Source organism: Pongo abelii, chromosome 7 (assembly GCF_028885655.2).
Source record: "Pongo abelii isolate AG06213 chromosome 7, NHGRI_mPonAbe1-v2.0_pri, whole genome shotgun sequence".
Classification (NCBI taxonomy): Eukaryota; Metazoa; Chordata; class Mammalia; order Primates; family Hominidae; genus Pongo; species Pongo abelii.
In genome coordinates, this window is record NC_071992.2 from 160,636,441 (window position 1) to 160,658,044 (window position 21,604).

General features: G+C 56.0%; 2 protein-coding genes and 1 pseudogene across 28 annotated transcripts in view; 2 read left to right on the plus strand and 1 right to left on the minus strand.

Moving 5' to 3' along the window:
- The first annotated feature begins 5,175 nt into the window (after positions 1-5,175).
- HGH1 (HGH1 homolog) lies at positions 5,176-8,331 on the plus strand. The gene is made up of 6 exons (XM_002819553.5): positions 5,176-5,900; positions 5,979-6,079; positions 6,187-6,285; positions 6,484-6,575; positions 6,664-6,786; positions 6,863-8,331. Exons 1-6 carry the CDS (start codon positions 5,308-5,310, stop codon positions 7,025-7,027), a joined length of 1,173 nt encoding a protein of 390 aa, XP_002819599.2. The 5' UTR covers positions 5,176-5,307; the 3' UTR covers positions 7,028-8,331.
- Positions 8,294-12,436, minus strand: LOC100446721 (uncharacterized; annotated as a pseudogene).
- A 2,168-nt stretch (positions 12,437-14,604) lies between these two features.
- MROH1 (maestro heat like repeat family member 1) overlaps positions 14,605-21,604 on the plus strand; it is a 115,828-nt gene continuing 108,828 nt past the window's right edge. For 6 of the 27 annotated variants that reach the window (XR_010141360.1, XR_010141361.1, XM_024251182.3 and 3 more), the window contains exon 1: positions 14,682-14,762. The gene's annotated coding sequence lies outside the window, so the exon portion shown is untranslated. Of the gene's footprint in view, positions 14,763-15,102; positions 15,376-21,604 lie in introns of those variants that run through there. The other 21 variants (XM_024251174.3, XM_063726947.1, XM_063726949.1 and 18 more) reach the window with 9 other exon arrangements.

A 21,604-nucleotide genomic window follows, 5' to 3' on the forward strand; every position in this document is an offset into this window, starting at 1 on the left:
TCTGGGTAACATGGTGAAACCCCACCTTGGCAAAAAATACAAAAAATTGGCCGGGCGCAGTAGCTCACGCCTGTAATCCCAGCACTTTGGGAGGCCGAGGTGGGCAGATCACGAGGTCAAGAGATCGAGATCATCCTGGCCAACATGGTGAAACCCCGTCTCTATTTTTAAAAATGCAAAAATTAGGCCAGGCGCCGTGGCTCACACCTGTAATCCCAGCACTTTGGGAGGCCAAGATGGGCAGATCACGAGGTTAGGAAATCGAGACTATCCTGGCCAACACGGTGAAAACCTGTCTCTACTAAAAAAAATACAAAAAATTAGCCGGGCGTGGTGGTGGGCGCCTGTAGTCCCAGCTACTCGTGAGGCTGAGGCAGGAGAATGGCGTGAACGTGGGAGGCAGAGCTTGCAGTGAGCTGAGACTGCGCCACCGCACTCCAGCCTAGGCGACAGAGCGAGACTCTGCCTCAAAAAAAAAAAAAGAAAAAGAAAAAGAAAAAAAATACAAAAATTAGCTAGGCATGGTGGTGGGTGCCTGTAATCCCAGCTACTCTGGAGGCTAAGGCAGGAGAATCCACTTGAACCTGGGAGGTGGAGGTTACAGTGAGTCAAGATCATGCCACTGCACTCCAGCCTGGTGAAAGAGAGAGGCTCCATCTAAAAAAAAAAAAATTAGCCAGGTATGGTGGCACACATCTGTGGTCCTAGCTACTCAGGAGGCTGAGGTGGGAGGATCACTTGAGCCTGAGAGGTGGAGGCTGCAGTGAGCCGAGATCGCGCCACTGCACTCCAGCCTGGGTGATAGAGCGAGACTCCATCTCAAAAAATAAATAAATAAATAAATAAATAAATAAATAAAAGTTCCCGGCCAGGTATGGTGGCTCACACCTGTAATCCCAGGGAGGCCGAGGCGGGTGGATCACAAGGTCAAGGATCGAGACCATCCTGGCTAACACAGTGAAACCCGTCTCTACTAAAAATACAACAACAACAACAACAAAAACAAAACAAAATTAGCCGGGCGTGCTGGCAGGTGCTTTAGTCCCAACTACTCGGGAAGCTGAGGCAGGAGAATGGCGTGAACTCAGGAAGCAGAGCTTGGGTGAGCCAAGATCACACCACTGCACTCTAGCCTGGGCGACAGAGCGAGACTGCATCTCAAAAAAAAAAAAAAAAAAAAAATTCCCTTCTGCTTCACATACTGTGTTACCTCTGTAAATAGGTATATGCCTTTGGTTTACTTAATATCTAGTGATTCTTGTTTTTGTTCGCATTCATTAGTGACATCAGTTGATCAATTTGGGTGACATCATGGGTTTCCTCAGTATTCAGGAAGGTATTTTTCTGCAGCAGTTCTCTCTCCTAAACAGAGAGTTGTCTCTGGGCTCATGGGTGAGTGCCAGAAAGCCAACAGGCTGCAAATAGGGTTGCCAGATAAAATACAGGATACCCAGTTAAATTCGAATAGAGGACACAGTATTTACTGTTTGTCTGAAATTCAAAATTTACTGTCCAGGATACGGTTAAATTTGAATTTCAGACAAACAGGATACAGTTAAATTTGAATTTCAGACAAACAACAAATACTTTTTGATATCAGTGTGTCCCAAATGTTACATGGGTGCCCTCTTTTTAACAGCTTTGAGATATAGTTTAAATACAATCAACCCATTTAAAATGTACAATTTAAATGTTTTTAGTATATTCACAGTTGTGCAACTACCAGCATAATCTAATTTTAGAACATTTTCAACATCCAAAAAAGAAAGCCCAAATCCATTGTCTCAGTCAGCTTAGGTTGCCATAACGAAATACCATAGACTAGGTGGTTTAAACAATAGAAATTTATTTTCTCACATTTTTGGAAACTAGGAAGAAGTCCAAGATCAAAGTACTGACAGATTTGGTTTTTGGTGAGTGCTCTTCCACTTCCTTAGAGGCCCCATCTCTAAATACAGTCACACTGGGGTTAGGACTTCAGCATATGCATTTTTTGGAGGGACACTGTTCAGTCCATAGCACCCACTAACAGTCACTCCTACTCCCCTTACCCTACCCTTCCCTTGACAACTGCTAATTTACTTTCCGTCTCTATGAACGTCTATTCCGGACGTGTCCTATAAATGGGATCATAAAATATGTGATCTCTTGTGACTTATTTCTTTCACTTAGCCTGAGATTTTGGAGTTCATATGTGTTGTAGCATATGTCAGTACTTTGCTCCTTTTTATGGCTGAATAATATCCCTTTGTATGGATTTATCTGTTTATTTTTCCATTCGTCAGTTGATGGACATTTGGGTTGTTTCCACCTTTTGACCACTGTGAATAATGCTGCTTGTACACGTTCACGTTTCTGTGTGGTTTTCTGTTTTCATTTCTCTTGACTGTATGCCTAGGAGTGGAATTGCTGGGTTATGTGAGAACTCTGTTTGCATTTTTTTGATTTTTTTTTTTTTTTTTTTTTGAGATGGAGTCTGGCTCTGTCATCCAGGCTGGAGTGCAGTGGTGCCGTCTCGGCTCACTGCAACCTCTGCCTCCTGGGTTCAAGCGAGTCTCCTGCCTTAGCCTCCTGAGTAGCTGGGATTACAGGCGCGTGCCATCATGCCCGGCTAATTTTTGTATTTTTAGTAGAGACAGGGTTTCATCATGCTGGTCACTCTGGTCTCGAACGCCTAACCTTGTGATCGACCAGCCTCGGCTTCCCAAAGTGCTGGGGTTACAGGCACGAGCCACCACACCCGGCAAGTGTCTGTCTTTTTGAGGAGCTGACAAAATGTTTTCCCCAGTGGCGGCTCCATTTTACAGTCTCACCAGCAGTGTATGTGGGTTCCAATTTCTCCACATCCTCATCAGCAGTTGTTTAATCTGTGTTTTTGGCCGGGTGCAGTGGCTCACGCCTGTAATCCCAGCACTTTGGGAGGCCGAGGTGGGCGGATCATCTGAGGTCAGGAGTTCGAGACCAGCCTGACCAACATGGAGAAACCCCATCTCTACTAAAATTACAAAAAAAAATTAGCCAGGCGTGGTGGCGCATGCCTGTAATCCCAGCTACTTGGGAGGCTGAGGCAGGAGAATTGCTTGAACCTGGGAGGTGGAGGTTGCGGTGAGCTGAGATCGCACCATTGAACTCCAGCCTGGGCAACAAGAGCAAAACTCCGTCTCAAAAAAAAAAAAAAAAATTCTGTGTTTTTGATCATAGCCATCCTAGTGGGTTTTGCACCAATAATGTCTGCTACACCCTACTTTGCAAAACCATTATGACTATATATATGAACACTATGCAAGGTTTGCTCTCAGGGAAGCTTTGGAAAGGACCCGTGCAAGCAAGACACCATGAAGCTTAAATTTTATTGCCTTCCTTTAAGTACTGTTATCTTTTTTTTTTTTGAGACAGAGTCTCGCTCTGTCACCCAGGATGGAGCACAGTGGCGCAATCTCCACTCACTACAAACTCCCCTTACCAGGTTCAAGCGATTCTCCTGCCTCAGCCTCCCAAGTAGCTAGGACTACAGGCACATGCCACCATGCCCAGCTAATTTTTATATTTTTAGTAGAAACAGGTTTCACCATGTTGGCCAGGCTGGTCTCGAACTCCTGGCCTCAAGTGATCTACGTGCCTTGGCCTCCCAAAGTGCTGAGATTGCAGGTGCGAGCCACCGCACCCGGCCTAATTTACTGTTATTTATTTTATTTTTGAGATGGAGTCTCCCTCTGTTGCCCAGGCTGGGGTGCAGTGGTGCGATCTTGGCTCAATGCAACTTCTTTCTCCCAGGTTCAAGCAATTCTCCTGCTTCAGCCTCTCGAGTAGCTGGGACTAGAGGCGTGTGCCACCACCCCCGGTTACCTTTTGTATTTTTTTTAGTAGAGAGGGGTTTCACCATGTTGGCCAGGCTGGTCTCAAACTGCTGACCTCAGGTGATCTACCCGCCTCGGCCTCCCAAAACGCTGGGATTATAGGCATGAGCTACCGCACCTGGCCTAAGTACTGCTATCTTGCTATCTTGAAGGAGGCGGACAGTAACCAAGCAGTCATGGGTGGTGGGTGGGCTGAGTCTCTGTAAGTTGCCCAGAGAAGACAGCTCTGACAAATAATTAGAAGTTGCCAGCCTTGTGTACAGCTGAGAAAAGAGCATTCCAGGCAGAAGAGACAGCAAGTGCAAAGACCCTGAGGCCAGAAAGGCTACCAAAGTTGTTTGGTCCCGTGTCCTGAGCTACCAGCTTGGCAGATGGCTGGTGCCCAAAAAATGCTGGAGTGAGGGAATGCCCTTCTTTTGCCTCTCTTCTTCCCCAGTCTGTGTGTCTCTAGAAGGTTGCTGCTCCGCCCACAGTGGAACACAGGTGAAGAACTGGAGTCCTTTCCTGGGGCAGACTCCAATATTGAGACAGAGAAACTCTTCTGCCACGACCATGGAACTGGGAGGTCCCAGTGTCTTTCTTTCCCAACTGCTCTGAGAAAATCGGCCAGTGGCCGGTGGAAATGATACGGAGCCACGGAGCAGCAGGGCAGCAGAGAGGGAGAGCGATGGTAGGGTAGACAGTACAAGGTTCCAGAGAGCTCCTGGATAAATCAGTGCTGGAAACTGGCTCCCTCCAAACCTCCATTTACAAATTTTCTCTTCGTGCAAGTCAGTTTGAGTTGGGTTTGTCACTTGCGACTGAAGACGTCCTGACAAATGCCCAAAGCTACCAGCTCAGAGATGCCCAGAGGCCTCTCCAAAGCTGCCTCCTCAGGTCCCCACTGGGGCCCTGTGTTGTCCTGTCCCTGGACGGCCTGAGCTTCTCGGTGGCTGTGCCAGCCTGGACAAGAGCAGGCCTTCCTTCCGAGAGGGCCGTGACCACTCCCCGATTCAGCCCTTCTCTGACCCGACAGCTTAGTCTAGGAGCCCGGGCGCGGGCCTCAGACCCTCAGGGCCCACGAGAGGCCAGGGCCGGCTGACCAGGTTCGGCGTGGCCAGCGCCCAGTGGGAAGCACTGGCCGACCTAGCCGAGACTACACGGACGTTTCCAGCGAGTGTGGACGCGGGAGGCGGCCAAATCGCGCCGGGCCTCGCCCCCAGTGCTCGGGACGTCCCAGCGTTCAGTCTCCAAAGTCCGCAGCTTCCGGCCAGACGCCGAGACCCATAACGCCCCGCGCGCGGCCTGGCCCCGCCCCCCCGCACGCCGGTCCCGCCCTTTGAGCCCAGTGCGCAGCCTCGGACTGGCCATGGCGGCTTTCGCTCCTCTGGTGGACGAGGTTGCGGGCCACACAGCGGACCCTTAAGCGCACCGCTGGCACCGGTCGGGTGGCAGCAGAGTGTAGCTCGACATGGGGGAGGCCGGGGCTGGCGCTGGCGCCCCGGGAGGGCCGGAGGCAAGCCTGGAGGCGGAAGTGATGAAGCTGCTGCCCTTCCTGGCGCCGGGCGCGCGGGCGGACCTGCAGGCGGCGGCGGTGCGGCACGTGCTGGCGCTGACTGGCTGCGGGCCCGGCCGCGCGCTGTTGGCGGGGCAGGCGGCGCTGCTGCACGCGCTGATGGAGCTGGCGCCGGCCTCTGCCCCGGCCCGCGACGCCGCCCGCGCGCTCGTGAACTTGGCCGCCGACCCCAGCCTGCACGAGACATTGGTGGCGGCCGACCCTGGGCTGCCAGCGCGCCTGCTGGGCCGCGCGTTGGACCCGCAGTGGCCCTGGGCCGAGGAGGCGGCCGCCGCGCTGGCCAACCTCAGTCGCGAGCCGGCGCCGTGTGCCGCGCTGATGGCGGCGCTGGCGGCCGCGGAGCCGGCAGACTCGGGCCTGGAGCGGCTGGTGCGCGCCCTGTGCACGCCCGGCTACAACGCCCGCGCGCCCCTGCACTACCTGGCGCCGCTGCTGTCCAACCTCAGCCAACGCCCTGCGGCGCGGGCCTTCCTACTGGACCCCGACAGGTGAAGCCCAGGGCGCCCGCGCGGGCGGGGAGGGGACGGAAGTTAGCGGGGACGGCCCTAAGTGACACCTCCCAACAGGTGCGTGGTCCAGCGGCTGCTGCCCCTTACCCAGTACCCCGACTCCTCTGTACGCAGGGGCGGGGTGGTGGGGACGCTGCGAAATTGCTGCTTCGAGCACCGTGAGTGGTGGGTGTGGCGGGGGCGCGTTGCCAGGGGTGGGGACTGGACTCCGGGGCTGCTCTGGACCAGTTTCCATTCCCGTCTCCCCACCCTCACCATCCCTCAGGACATCACGAGTGGTTGCTTGGACCTGAGGTGGACATTCTCCCCTTTTTGCTCCTGCCCTTGGCTGGGCCTGAGGATTTCTCCGAGGAAGAGATGGAACGTGAGTGGCTAATGTGGAGCCTCAGAGTTGGCCGGAGAGGAGGGAGGCCAGTGGAGGGAGAGAGAGGTGTCCAGGCCACAGGCTCCTTCTGAAACTTTGCAGCAGTGAGTTGCTGAGCACAGGTGGGACTTACACAGGCAGAGCCTGGCCCAGCTGCCCAGCCCAGGGACACAGTGGCTCCCACACACTCACCCCTAGGGCTGCCTGTCGACTTGCAGTACCTGCCACCAGACAAGCAGCGAGAACCTGATGCAGACATCCGCAAGATGCTTGTTGAAGCCATCATGCTGGTGAGCAGGAGCCCTGCTGCAATAAGCACCACCCTGACACACACACATGAGCATGCTGACATCTGGGTAACCTCTTCCACCCCCTCAGCTGACAGCCACAGCACCAGGTCGGCAGCAGGTGCGGGACCAGGGAGCCTACCTGATCCTTCGAGAGCTGCACAGCTGGGAGCCAGAGCCCGACGTGCGGACGGCTTGTGAGAAGCTCATCCAGGTTGGTGCAGGGTTGGAGAGGCTGGGGAAGGGGTGTCTGTAGCTGGCCAGCTGCTCACCTGCCTCCCGTCTGGCAGGTGCTTATTGGGGACGAGCCTGAACGTGGCATGGAAAACCTGCTGGAGGTGCAGGTGCCTGAGGATGTGGAGCAGCAGCTGCAGCAGCTGGATTGCCGGGAGCAGGAGCAGTTGGAGCGGGAGCTGGCCCCAGAGCCATGGGTGGAGAGGGCTACACCCACCTGAGGCCCCTGCAGCCGGACACCAGCTCCAGGGTCCCCTTTGCCAGGCTTTCTCAGACCAGGCCTTCCTGCAGCTGCCTACAGGCCCCTTGGGTCCCCTTGTTCAGAGACTGCTCTTCTGAGAAGCAGAGCTACACTTAGGCTCCAGTAAGGATTGGAGGTACTTCCCAGCCTTGTGCAGTGTTGCTGCCAGCAAGAATGAAGGTTGTGCAGAGCAGTACTGTGAGCTAGGCACCGTGACTCGGCTGCCTATGCAGAAGGTGGAGGTGGGAGGTGGGAGGTGGATGGCCAGGGAGCCATGAGAAGACTCTTCCTGGACACGGCATGGGGACTGGACAGAAAACCACTGCAAGCCCCAAGGAGCCAGCTGAAGCCTCCCAATCCCCAGAGCACTGCAGGATTTGGGCAGAGGTGGGCGCATAGGTACAAGTGCTGCTTTGTCAGCCTCACTCCCTGCAGCTCTCAGCTCCCTGTTCCCTGAGACCTGGCCTCAAAGGGCTGACCCAGCCATACGTAGATCCTGGGGTCTTTCTAGGACTGTGGCTCCCCTGCTTGACCTATGCTCCAGGACCCTGCCCTCAACCCCTGTCAGCTCCCTAAGTCTTCCTGTTTCCCAGTCTCAGATTGAGTGGGTGCTCTCATTGGCCTCTCTAGCTAGGCCGTCTCCCTGGTCAACTTCCTTGAGTCTGGGCTACTCCTCCCTGGCCTTACCTCTGCCAAGAGCCTCCAGATGTGCCTGCAGCCTGGTCCCTGTCCAGGCTTCTCCCCCAGCCACCCTCTGCCCCTGTGGTAGAGCCCACTATGGGCCCAGGGGCCTTACGTGCTTCTCCCCTGGACCTATGTGCATCCCCCCACCTGCCAGTTATGTGGCTGCCAAGCCCCACAGGCTGTCATGGTGGCTCTTGCCACACTCTTCCCTTCCTGAGCTGATCTGACCTCACTGCCACCTCTTGCATTGGGCTCCTGAGGGCTGGCCCCTGCTCACTGATGGGCCCTCCCAGGCCCCTTGAGCCCTGGTGAAGGAGCTTAGCTTGTCTTCTTGGGAGTTCACAATGCCTCGCTCCACACCCTAAAACTGGAGCGTCCCCTGTGGTCTCCTGCTGTGGTTCGGGTGCTGGGCGTCTCCCGCCTCCAGGATCTCCTCTCATCTGCCCCCATTAAAGCTCTGCCACTCATGCAGGCATGTGTGGACCATATTTTCCCCTGGCCAGAGCCCCCACCTGCCACTGGAGGCCACTTGCCCTCTTAGCACTCAGACATCTGCACTCTCTTCACAGAATAAATGCTTTATCTGGCCTTGCCCCACCACCCACCCTCAGTTTACTGGAGCGCCTCCTGGAGGTGCTCACTCCCAGGCTGGCTGCCACAGCGCTCTAGAGCACCAGCTGGGCAGAACCCACCCCTCTTCTGGGGTGCGCTTCCGGAGGCCTGAGGTCAGGGCCCGCATTCTCTTTGGGGATGCCCTGCTGCTGGGGGCAGTGCAGCTGCAGGACTGGTTGTTGGCACTCTTAAGTCTGTGCCAGGCTCCATGTCATCCACGGATGCTGGGAGTTGGGACTGCACCTGCTTCTCTGCAAGGGGCCACAGTGGGGTCAGGTGGAGTGCAGAGGGACCACGTGCTGCTCAGTTGCTCACCCACAGGGCCACACTACACCTGGCACAGCACTGAGGAAGAGCATGTTCGCTGCAGGCAGCATCCAGCAGTGTGCAGCCACCTGCTGCAGGCCCAGGCATGCGTTTGGGCGCAGCTGCAGCAGCCCCTGAATCAGGTCCTGGCACTGTGGACAAGGGCTCGTGGCTGCAGCCTCTCACCACCTCCAGCACCCACCCTCGCCCCATGCACGTCTTTGCCAACAGTGCCAGCAGCTTAGAAGGGTCAGTTCTGTTACCAGTGGGGAGACTGAGGCATAGAGGGGCAAGGCAGTGTGCCTTGGGCTAGTGCAGAGCTCAGGTTCGCAGCCACTGCCTTTCCTGAATTGCATTGAGTCAGGTCCTCCAGCAGCCAGCTTCCCCAGCACTTGTCACTGCCGTCTGTGGACCAAACGCTTTTCCAGCCTAAGTGGGGAGGATGCCAGGTTCAGTCTCTTTCACCACGCAGGACTATCCTCCTGGGAGTCCAGGTCTCCCTCACTGCAGCTCTCTAGGCCTGAGCTAGGTGTGGGAGGGTCATGGGGTGGTGCTCACCTGGGAACAGACCTGGCCAGAGAGTGGGACCGCGGTGCATGAGGTGCAGCATGCAGTGAGGCTGGCGCTCCTTGAAGGGCAGCTTCCCACTCACCATGGCATAGAGGATGACACCTCTGGAGGCACGAGCTCCTAAGGATGTGGCCCCTCCCCAGCCCTCCCGTGGGCCCTGGCCACAGAGTCGGGGTGCCTTGGGGGCTCAGACTCCACAGGTCGGCCCACTCCCCGCTATACTTGCTGCTCATGAGGATCTCTGGGGTTGTGTAGGCTGGGGAGCCGCAGAAAGTGCTAAGCAGTGAGTTCCTGGGCCCCATGCAGCCAGCAAAGCCAAAATCTGTATGAGGTGTGTGGGGAGGGTGGCACTATGTGTGAGGGGCAGGGGTGCAGGGAGAGGGACTTGAAGACACCAGTCTGCAGGGATGGCTGTGGAAGTTTGCGGGGTTGCATGCGGTGTGTGGCCGACAGCAAGAGTGTGGGTGTAGATGAGGTGGGCCTGGTCTGGGGGCACACGTGGGGGTTAGGCCAGTGGCCTCAGGCCTGAGGGTAAGGGTGGCCTGCAGGCCTTCTGGGAGGGCTGAAGGCAGGAGCCTGGCTGGGACAAGCGTGGGGTGTGGGCCCCTGCAGGTGGAGGCATTCAACCCCAGAGTGGGGGCTGTGGGCTCACCGGTCAGCTTGAGAAGGCCATGGTCGTCCAGCAGGATGTTCTCGCACTTCAGGTCCCTGCATGGGAGAGGGGAGAGGGGAGGTGGGAGGTGGGTTCTCACACTTTAAGTCCCCGCATGGCGGTGGGGAGGCGGGAGGTGGGGCTGGCTTGGGCTCAAGTGGGCCTCTCTGTGCATGTGGGCAGACGATCGGCCCAGGTGCTGCCCTCACTGGTGCATGATGCCCACGCTGTGGCAGTGTGCCATGGCACTAACCAGCTGCCAGAATAGCCCGAGGGCTTCCTTCTTCTCCAGCCCTGGGTGGCAGAGGTGATCCAATGCAGCGTTGATGTGCTCCAGCAGGTTGCCCCAGGCCACCAGCTCACGAGCTGGCTGCTCTGACAGGTCTCATACAGCTGCACCTGCAGCCCACACACTTGCCGTCACCCGGAGGCAGGGCCAAGGGTATGCTGGAACTGTCAAGGGTACCAGATCCAGGTTCCAGGATGGGGTTGGGCTCCAGTCCTGGGGCGAAAGGGAGGTCCAAGGTGGGAGGGGGCGATAGGCCTGGGGCAGGCAGCTGGCTGGGGAGAGCTACCCTTGGAGAGGGTGGGGACAGGCTGTGTCCAGGCTTCGTCCAGGCTTCTGCCCACATGTTCAGGTACTTGTAGGTAGCGTTGAGTGACGGAGATCTCACGGGGCAGGAGCTTGTGGGAGAACTCCACTGGGTCCTCGGTTGTGGAGACCATCTTGATAGCTATCTGTAGGGTGGAGGGCGCTTGTTGTGTGAGACTTGGTCCTTGAGGGGCTGGCTGTGGTAGGGCAGGCCCCTGTCCTTTATACGCTTTGCTGGAATCGTCAGGGGGGATGCTGGGTGAGCAGTGCCCTTGGAGGGCAGTGATGACCCCCCCTGCTCCCTCCTGTGCCAAGTACTCTGTGTTCAAGGGGTTTGGGAACAGGGGATGGTCAGCCTGCAGGAGCCCCGGGGAAGCTTCTGGGGAGGAAATGGGACTGAGGAGAGTCTCAGGCAGAGGAAGCTGGAGCAGCTGGATGGTGCCTGAGTGGGTTTGGGACACGGAGGGGCCTGCTGGGGGGCACTGGAGCCCCTTGGGGAGGGAGGTAAGCCTGTGTCTCACCATGGTGTGGCGCTTGCCCTGCAGGTCGGAGGACAGCTTAGGGTTGTGGTGCATGCGCTCGTGGGTGGCATCGGCCAAGTACACCTTGGAGAAGGCCCCAGAACCGATCTTCTTGGAGGAGAGCAGGTAGCCATTTTCTTTGCACTCATGCACCTGCTCCGTGAAGTTTCTCTGATCCAGCTTCTGCCTGCTGCTGCCCTTCACGGAGGGCAGTGCATGGAAGGGGGCATGGTGGTCCAGTTTCACCAGTCTTGGGGGGAACAGCTGAGGCCTGACTTGTGTCAGAGGGCAGGGGCCAGGGTGGCGGGGGCGCTGGGTGGGAACAGCGTCCCTCTTGAGGCAGCAGCCACACTTCTGAAGACTTGCTGGGACTGCGGCAGAGGCAGGGAGAGGGCCAGCTCTGGGAGAGGAGGAGCAGGTTCCAGAATGGAGAATTCTAGAGCTGTACCTGCATTGTGGCCTCAAAGGGTACGTCTTCTTGTTTTGGGGACCTGCCCACTCTAAGGACATCTCGTGGGACCAGTCCTGCCCACATGGGGCCCACTGTCTGTGAGGTGAAAACCCATTTCAAGGGCTACAAGAAAACCCATTTCAAGGGCTACAGCCAGGGTGAGTCCTCTGTGGACCCCTCTGGACATGGCTGGCCACAGAAAGCCATTAAAGAAACGAGGGTAGGGATTTCTGGGGCATAAAGACAGGAAAAGGGACACATACATGTCAACCACCATTTCAACTGCACCCCCTCCTCCTCCGAGAGGATGCCATGGCCACACTCAGCTGGGCCCTAAGGTGGGCTGAGCCAGAGGAAGGCAGGCAGGAGCTCTGTCTCCTGGCCTTCTCCACTGGAGCCTGAAGCACCTCCTGCCCAGGCCAGCAGGGTGCAGGAAGCATCCCACCTAGAGACCTCTGCAGACTTGACCACACACCCCAGGGCAAGCAAGGGCCCCACTCCTGAGCCTGCCTTTGATCCTACAGCTCCAAGAGACAGAAACCAACCTTGCCCCTCCCTTCTGGACCCCAGAGTGCCCCGTAGGCACTATTACTGCTAACGTTTGAGTGCCAGCTGTGTGCCAGGTGCCATTCTGGGCAGTTGCACCAGCTACAACTACCACCTGTAGCAGTCCTGCCCCCGTTCACAGAACACATTCAGGTGCCCAGCCTGTGGGGGCAGTTCACATCCAGGATTTCAAGTCCTAACACAACCAAGCAATCCTAGCTTTACAGATGATGAAATTGAGCCCCTATGGTGGGGAAGCCCAACCCAAATCTGTCATCTCTGCTGTGAGCTAGAAAGCACAGTGGCTGTGGGCCTGGAGGGCAGGGCTGCCTGATGGGCAGCCATCCTGGGAATGTCTGCAAGGGTCTGGTGCTTGGTACAGACCAGTGAGTCTGGGGAATTGGGGTCTCCTCCACCGAGATCTGTGGGTGCACGTGGCATGTTTGCTGCAGAAGAGGCCCCGGAATGGGTTGGCTTGAACTGGAAAAACACTTTCTCATCCCTTTTGGACCATGAGCTTCTTGATATTCCTTTGCTCACCCTCAGGCCTTGTCTGGCAAATTGCCTGGGATACAGAAAATAAGGACAAGGTCTGGGTGTAGTGGCTCATGCCTGTAATCCCAGCACTTTGGGTGACCAAGGCAGGAGGATCTCTTGAGCCCAGGAGTTGCAGACCAGCCTGGGTAACATAGTGACACCTTGTCTCTGCAACAAAATTTAAAAATTAGCCAGATTTGGTGGTTCCCACCTGTAGTCCCAGCTATTTGGGAGGCTGAGGCAAGAGGATCACTTGAGTGCAGGAATTTAAGGCTGCTGTGAGCTATGATCATGCCACTGCACTCCAGCCTGGGTAACAGTGAGAGGCCTCATTTCAACAATAAAACCCAGCTTGGGCCGGGCGCGGTGGCTCACGCCTGTAATCCCAGCACTTTGGGAGGCCAAGATGGGCAGATCACGAGGTCCGGAGATCGAGACCATCCTGGTTAACATGGTGAAACCCCGTCTCTACTAAAAATACAAAAAAAATTAGCCGGGCATGGTGGCGGGCGCCTGTAGTCCCAGCTACTCGGGAGGCTGAGGCGGAACAATGGCATGAACCCAGGAGGCAGAGGTTGCAGTGAGCCGAGATCGCGCCACTGCACTCCAGCCTGGGCGACAGAACAAGACTCTGTCTCAAAAACAACCAACCAGCTTGGGCAACATAGTGAGACCCTGTCTCTTCAAAAAAATTTAAAAATCAGCCAGGTGTGGTCGTGCGCCCTGTGGTCCCAGCTACTCCAGAGGCTGAGGTGGGAGAATCACCTGAGCCCGGCGAGGTTGAGGTTGCAGTGAGCACCACTGCACTCCAGCCTGGGTGACAGACCTCAGAAAAAACAAACTGGTTTGTGGTTGACCTGGGGGTTAGGAAAAAAGAGAAACTGCTTCAGGCAATTTAAGCAGGTGGGATTGGTTGCTTAAGTGTCAGAAGGGCTGGAGAGGCACGGGGGGCAGGGTGGAGTTCGTCGAAAGTGGGGGTTGCAAGAAACGGCCACTCTAGAACCGGAGCCAGGTGGTCCCGACCCAGGATGGCTGAGCCTCTGGGCTCTGCTGTGAAGCCTGGGAGCCTGCGCCCCCTGCGGCGCACCTCCTCTCTCTCTCGGCTCCCACCAGTGGCAGCACACAGCTGGAAGCCCGCGAGTGTCAAGCCAAGTGATGACTGCAGGATCAGAACGGCCATTGGCTCTGTCCACCCTCCCTTTGCAGTCTCGATTATCTGCGTCATTGCCTGCACCTGAATCCATTCCTGGGGCTTCACTGGGCAGCCGTCTCGTGCTGGGCTTTGTACGCAGCCCTCGGGAGCAAAATACCGACTCAGGCCTGCCCTCTGGCGGAGGGGCTGGCGTTCGTTTGCGATCGGAGTGAAAGTGGGGCTGTGCTGCGCGCGGCAGCTGGTGTGCGTGGGGCGGAGGCGGCACCGAGACTGGGAGAGGACAGGGCCACAGGCGCGTGGGAAGCCGCCGCAGGGGCCACGCCCGCATCCGCGAAGGGTCCTGCGCTCTCCCGGGCGCCGTCCCCACAGCGGGAACCCAGTCCCTCCGGCCGGGAGTGGACGTCCTGCCCGCGCTGCTCCCGCCGCCTCCGCCTCTGCCGACGCCCAGTCTGGACGCGCGGCGGGCGCTTTCCTTCCTCACATCGCTCTTATTGCGTCCTTAGCTTCCGGGACCCCGCTGGCTGCCTCTTTCCCAACGAGCGCCGGGCCCCACGAGTCCTGGCCCCCTCCCGGTGCCGCGGCCTCCAGCGGGCGCTTCCGGGGCAGACAGAGGGCGGGCGTGTGCTTGCGATCGGCTGCAACGCCGCGCCGAGCCCGCGTCCCTGGCGTCTGGGAGCGGAGGTCGCCAGGGTCGTCTGGGTGCGTCCGACGGGGGCACAGGGACTGCTGCGCCACGGGGCCGGCGTAGCTGTCGCGAGCCTGAAGGCAGCGCCTGCGCAGTGGCGGCCGCGCTGGCGCTCAACAGACAGAGACGGTGGCCAAGGAGCGGCCGGGGGCGGGGCCGAGCGTGAGGCGGAGTCTGCGCACTCCTGCTTTGCAAACGAACGTGGGAGGGGTGGAACGAGCGGGAGAGACGTGCTCCCGACCAATAAGTGCAGAGATCGCTTGGGGGCGGGGACCTGTTGCCTCGCTCCAGGCTGCGGTTGGCCAGAAGGCAGCGGGGGCGGGTTCGGCGCGCGCGGCTCCGCCCACTCCGGGCCCGTGCTGGGCGGGAAGGCGGTGCCCGGGCCGAGGTGGCGGCGGCTCCTCAGGTAAACGGCGGGCGGGGATGAGCCCCTCGGGGAAGTCTGGGCTGGAGAGGCTGGGGTCGCTCCCTTGGCGGGGCCGCGGAGGAAGCCGAGTCAGGAGGCGCCTCCCCAAGGTCACAGGGCGAGCGCTGGGAGGGTCCTGGGTGTCGCGGGGACCTTGGCTCTGGTGTGCGCCGCGCCACAGCCCGGAAGAGAGGCCGGAGCTGTGCGGCTGTGCTCCTTCTCCGCGCCGCTAAGTGGTCTCGGCCGCGCGACCGCCCCTCCTTGGGGAGCGCGGTGGTCCCCGGTGCCCGCCCCTCCTTGGGGAGCGCGGTGGTCCCCGGTGCCCGCCCCTCCTGGGAGCCCGGTGGTCCCCAGTGCCCGGCCCTCCCCGGGAGCGCGGTGGTCCCTGGCCCTTCTCCCCCAAGCGGGGCCATCGGGGGTCCTCTCTCCGGGAAGCCAAGCATACGCCCGGAGCCTGCAAAGCCGGCGTGCCCCGGGCCTCCGTATGCCTTCCGTATTCTCCGACGATCGCGAGCAGGAAGGTGATTTGTCCCTAGTCACGAGGATGACTGGTCATAGCGTGCAGGGCATAGCGCTGTCAGGGCCGCGGGGAGCCAGCCCTCACTCAGCCAAGGTGAGACTTAGGAGCTGCCGGGCAGGAGTTGGCCGGCCGATTTGGAGTCGGATTTTCGGGCAGCGTCAGTGCAGCTGCAGTGTTAGGGTCAGAGGAAACCACTCTGCCGGCGCTGGTGGCTCGGTCCTACACACTCTGGGGAGGGGCTCCTTTGCCTGCTCGGGTGGGGAAGAGACAGACCCATAAACTCAAGTGCAGTGAGGTAAGCAGAAAGGGGTACGGGGGTGTGGCCGAACTTAGGGATGTGAGCAGAGTTGGGTCAGGGACAGCCCCGTAGGCAGGGACCACTTTGGAAGGGGATGGTGGTGAACGCACACGATGCGGTAAGAGGCAGGCAGGGTAGGGCCGGTGATAAGTCAGGTGAGGGTGGTGAGTTGAGTTTAGAGCTGTTGGGTCTCAGTGCGATGACCATGGCTGGAGATGTCCCGGATGGAGATGTCCCGAAGACCCCAGGTCCCGGGGAGGCGAGGGCTGGAGATGCTTGTGGGAATCGTTGTTTGCGGGATGTTTCATCGGTGGTACGTGTTTGTGACGTGGCTGCATGGGCAGTCTGGGCACCCTAGGGTGCTGCTGTCAGCAGGATCTTCACTGCTCAGTCTCAGGCTCCCAAGGTCCTCATGAACAGGTGTCCCTGGTCTCTCTTTGATGTTAGAGTGGAATGACCTGAGGTTGAGCTGTCTTTGTTAACTTGAAACTGACGTGCAGGCCGCTGTGGCTTGTGGAGACTTGCACCTCGTCATTTCGCACTGGCTGGGGTTGATTGCTGACTGCTGAGGGACACCAGGGGGTCAGAGGTGGAGGCTGTGGGGCATGTGCTTACCTGAGTTCGTGGCTGTCTCCAGTGTCAGGAAACAGGTGCCCGTGCTTAGTTTTCTTTCCCAGGGTCCACAGAGGCCCAGGAGAGAAGCCTGGTTGCTGCCCTCTGTCTCGTAGCCCCCTTTCACAGAGCTGGGTTATTTGGGGTAGAGACATCCTCTGTCTGTGCCAGTCCACATAGCTTGGTTTCTTTGGGGTAGGAGCACCTGGAAAGGCTCCTGTGGCTCTTGCGAGCTCCTAGCCAGTGTGCAGAGAACACGGACTGCTGCCCATCATGAGAAATGTGCTTTCTTCACTGAGCTGGAGGGGCCACGTGGTTTTGGGGGTTTGCACGCGCACCAGTGACACAGCTTGGTGTGGCCTGTATTAAGGAACCATGTTCTCGGTACACTGTGAGCAGTGGGCTGTGGGATTGCATTTCCCAGGGTCATCAGCCTTATTGGTGACTTTGGAAGCTGATTCTGTGGCTGCTGTGCTAGGAGAGAAGGTTCCTTGGACCTGACGCATGGGTGGGGCGTTCTGTGACCTCCCAGTCTCCCTGCACACACCCAGCCCTGCAGGCTGGCTCACCACTGCTTCTGGGCTATGGTTCCGGTGGCCTGCACAGCCTCACACACCCCCACCTAACCCTTTCGGACCCAGTGCAGCACCTCTGTTGTGTGTACAGGTGTGGCAGCCATACTTTTCGTGGCCGGAGGGCTTTCAAGACAGGAACCCTAGGCCTGGGATGGTGAGTGGCGGTTGTTTACTATATGTGGTTGAATTAAATGGAAAGGAAGCAGCTCTTTCATTCACACAGAAATGTGTGCTATGTAGGGAGAGAAGACCCTATCAACCCTGCCTGCCACCTTCTGCCATTCGTTTGCTTTTTGTTAATTTAACCAGAGCCCTGATTGGCATTTGTGTTTTTTTCTGACATCCCCGTTACATGCGTGTCTGTGTACTAGTATGAGGGCATCTGTAGACAGATGTGGAAAAGTGGATGTTTAGCCACTGAGGCTTGTTGCGGCTGTTCTTCAGGGTCTGCTACTGGCACCAGCACCGGGGTAGCCCCTGTCCTCAGCACGTCAGATGCTCTTGGTGTTCAACTGTGTGCTGGTCTCACTGCAAGTCTTTGACTGGTGACACTTTTTGCCATGTAGCCTACAAATAGAGGTGCTGGTCATCACTGATCATCACCATTTATAGGTGGTGGGACAGGGCACAGGGATTTTCCATGCCTGCTCATGGCTTACTGGCTCTGCCACTGAGCCCTTATCTAGCCACTGATACAGAAGTGCTGGGAAGAGAAGAGCATGGTCCCTTATGGAATGGGGGAAGGGAAGTGCTGGGTAGAGTAGGGCATGGTCCCTGGCTAGGGCTCCACCCCCACGGACCTAGGTGAGGATAGGCACTCCTGCCTTCCTGCCCAGATGTTGCATTTCCCAAGACCACCGTGGCCTGCCGTACCCCTCTCCTGTGCCTATAAAAACCTGAGACCTAGGCCAGGCGTGATGGCTCACGCCTGTAATCCCAGCACTTTGGGAGGCCCAGGCAGGCGGATCACTTGAGGTCAGGAGTTCAAGACCAGCCTGGCCAACATGGTGAAACCCCGTCTCCTCTAAAAATACAAAAATTAGTCAAGTGTGGTGGTGGGTGCCTGTAATCCCATCTACTCAGGAGGCCGAGGCAGGAGAATCGCTTGAACCTGGAAGGCGGAGGTTGCAGTGAGCCGAGATTGCGCCATTGCATTCCAGCCTGGGTGACAGAGCAAGATTATGTCTCAAAAAAAAAAAAAAAAAAAAAAAAATCTCCAAGATGCTAGCAAGGCAGGGACACAGGCAGCTGGACATGGAGAGGAGCAGATTGGCGAAAGAAGACACAAGCAGCTGGACCTCGAGGAGAACATGCCAGTGGAGGAGCACACCAACAGATGCCAGCACGTTGGCAGGCGATCGACCGGCTGGACAAGGCGGAGTTTGGCCAGGGCAGTCGGAGGAGAGCTGGGGCCGCCAAGCAGCCCAACTCCAGGGGAAGACCATCTCCCTTCTGGCTACCCCATTGGCTGAGAGCTACTTCCACTAAATAAAACTTTACACTCATTCTCCAAGCCAAGGAGTGATCCAATTCTTCCAGTACACCAAGGGGCAAGAACCCGGGATACAGAAAGCCCTCTGTCCTTGCGACAAGTAGAGGGTCTAATTGAGCTGGTTAGCACAAGCTGCCTATAGACGGCAAACTAAAAGAGCACCCTGGAACACACGCCCACTGGGGCTTCAGCTGTAAACATTCATCCCTAGATACAGCCTGCCCGTCTCTGTGCTCCCCTAGAGGTTTGGGCAGCTGAAGAAGCAATTCGCACCCACATCACACGCCCTGCGACGGGGACAAGGGAACATTTCTGCAGCACTGTGCTGCACTGCCATCGGCTCTGGAAGGGTGGCTGAGTGCCTCTGTTCATCCTAGGGGCAGTTAGCACAGTCCCCATATGTCTGCCGGCGATCTCTCTCTCTTCTAAGAATTCTTGCACGTCCTTTGCTCTGTTTCTTGTTTATCTCAGGGATGTGCACAAGCTCCTTTGCATACAATAGTCCTTCCCTATCCACAGGGATACGTCTTATACCTATATACCTATGATAAAGTTTAACTATAAATGAAGCACAGTAAGAGATTGACAGCAACGAATAATAAAATAGAACAGTTTATGACAATACTCAGGACAGTGTGCAATTTAAAACGAGTTCATTTCTGGAATTTTTCTATTTAATATTTTTGGACTATGTTTGATTGTGGGTAACTGAAACCAAGGAAAGTAAAACAGGATAAGAGGGGACTACTATGTTAATATTAGGCAAGTCATCTTCTCATATGTATTATGATTGGTTTATCATAACTGCCTTGTTTTTTTATTAAAAATAAATTTTTTTTTTTGAGACGGAGTCTTGCTCTGTCGCCAGGCTGGAGTGCAGTGGCACGATTTCGGCTCATTGCAACCTCTGCCTCTTGGGTTCAAGCCATTCTCCTGCCTGCCTCAGCCTCCCGAGTAGCTGGGACTACAGGCATGTGAAAAATTATTATTATTATTATTTTTTTTTTTTTTTGGGACAGAGTCTCTCTCTGTCACCCAGGCTGGAGTGCAGTGGCGCGATCTCGGCTCACTGGAAGCTCCGCCTCCTGGGTTCACGCCATTCTCCTGCCTCAGCCTCCTGAGTAGCTGGGACTACAGGTGCCCACCACCAAGCCCAGCTAATTTTTTGTATTTTTTTTTTTTTTTTACTAGAGACGGGGTTTCACCGTGTTAGCCAGGATGGTCTTGATCTCCTGACCTCGTGATCCACCCGCCTCGGCCTCCCAAAGTGCTGGGATTACAGGCGTGAGCCACTGTGCCCGGCCAAATTATTTTTTTAATTGACAAAATTGTATATATTTGTGGTGTCTAACTTGTTTTGAAATATGTATACCTTGTGGAATGGCTAAATCAAGCAAATTAACATATACATGACCTCATATACTTTTTTTTTTTTTTTTTGAGATGGAGTCTCGCTCTGTTGTCCATGCTGGAGTGCAGTGGCGCGATCTCAGCTTACTGCAAGGTCTGCCTCCCAGGTTCACGCCATTCTCCTGCCTCAGCCTCCCGAGTAGCTGGGACTACAGGCGCCCGCCACCAAGCCTGGCTAATTTTTTGTATTTTTTTAGTAGAGACGGGGTTTTACTGTGTTGGCCAGGATGGTCTCCATCTCCTGACCTTGTGATCTGCCTGCCTCGGCCTCCCAAAGTTCTGGGATTACAGGCATGAGCCACCGCGCCCGGCCGTGACCTTATATACTTTCTTCTTGTGCTGAGAACACTTAAAATCTACTCTCAGCAATTTTCAAGCGTATATCACGTTGCTGTTAACTCTAGTCATCTATGTTGTGCAATCGATCTCTTGAATTTATTCTTCCTGTCTAACTGAAGCATTGATCCTGTGACCAACATCTCCTCAGTCCTCCACCTCTGCCAGCCCCTGGTAACCACCATTCTACTCTGCTTCTAGGAGTTCAACTTTTCATAGAAGTTGGAATTCCACGTGTGAGATCATGTGGTTGTCTTTCTGTTCCTGGCTTATTTTACTTTACGTAATGTCCTTCAGTTCATCCCATTTCTCGCAAATGACAGGAATTCCTTCTCTTTTTTTTTGAGGTGGAGTTTCACTCTTGTTGCCCAGGCTGAAGTGTAATGGCTCGATCTCGGCTCACTGCAACCTCCGCCTCCTGGGTTCAAGCAATTCACTCGCCTCAGCCTCCCGAGTAGTTGGGATTACAGGCGCCCACCACCACGCCCAGCTAATTTTTGTATTTTTAGTAGCGATGGGGTTTCACCATGTTGGCCAGTCTGGTCTCGAACTCCTGACCTCAGGTGATCCACCTGCTTCGGCCTCCCAAAGTGCTGGGATTACAGGTGTGAGCCACTGCGCCCAGCCTCCTTTTTAAAGACTGAATAATACTCCATTGTGATATACCACATTTTCTTTGTTTTATTTTTATTTTGTTCTTTCTTTAAATATATACCGCATTTTCTTTATTCATTCATCCATTGGTGCACACTTAGGCTGATTCCATATCTTGGCTTTTGTGAATGGTGCTGCAGTAGCCATGGCAGTGCAGGTATCTTTTTTGAGATCCTAATTTCATTTCCTCTGGATGCGTACTCAGGATCATTGGATGATATGGCAGTTCTGTTTTTATTTTATTTTTTATTTTTTGAGACAGAGTTTTGCTCCGTCGCCCAGGCTGGAGTGCAGTGGCACGATCTTGGCTCACTGCAACCTCTTCCTCCTGGGTTCAAGCGGTTCTCCTCCCTCAGCTTCCCGAGTAGCCGGGACTACAGGCGCCCACCACCACACCTGGCTAATATTTTGTATTTTTAGTAGAGATGGGGTTTCACCGTGTTAGCCAGGATGGTCTCGATCTCTTGACCTCGTGATCCGCCCGCCTCGGCCTCCCAAAGTGCTGGGATTACAAGCGTGAGCCAAAGTGCCCACCCTATTTTTATTTTTATTTTTTTTGAGATGGAGCCTGGCTCTGTTGCCCAGGCTGGAGTGCAGTGGCAAGATCTCGGCTCACTGTAATCTCCGCCTCCTGGGTTCAAGCCATTCTCCTGCCTCAGCCTTCCGAGTAGCTGGGATTACAGGCACGTGCCACCACGCCCGGCTAATTTAAAAAAAATTTTTTTAGTAGAGACGTGGTTTTACCATGTTGGTCAGGCTGGTCTCAAACTCCTGACCTCAAGTGATCCGCAGCTGTAGACCTCAGTCTGTGGTACAAACTAGGCAACTCAACTTGTTCTTATAAAGTCATGGCTTTCTTCTGCTTCTGGGGAGCACTTCCAGCACCACTACTGGCACTTTGTATGGGTTCCATGGTGTCATTCAAGGCACTGACTAAACATGATG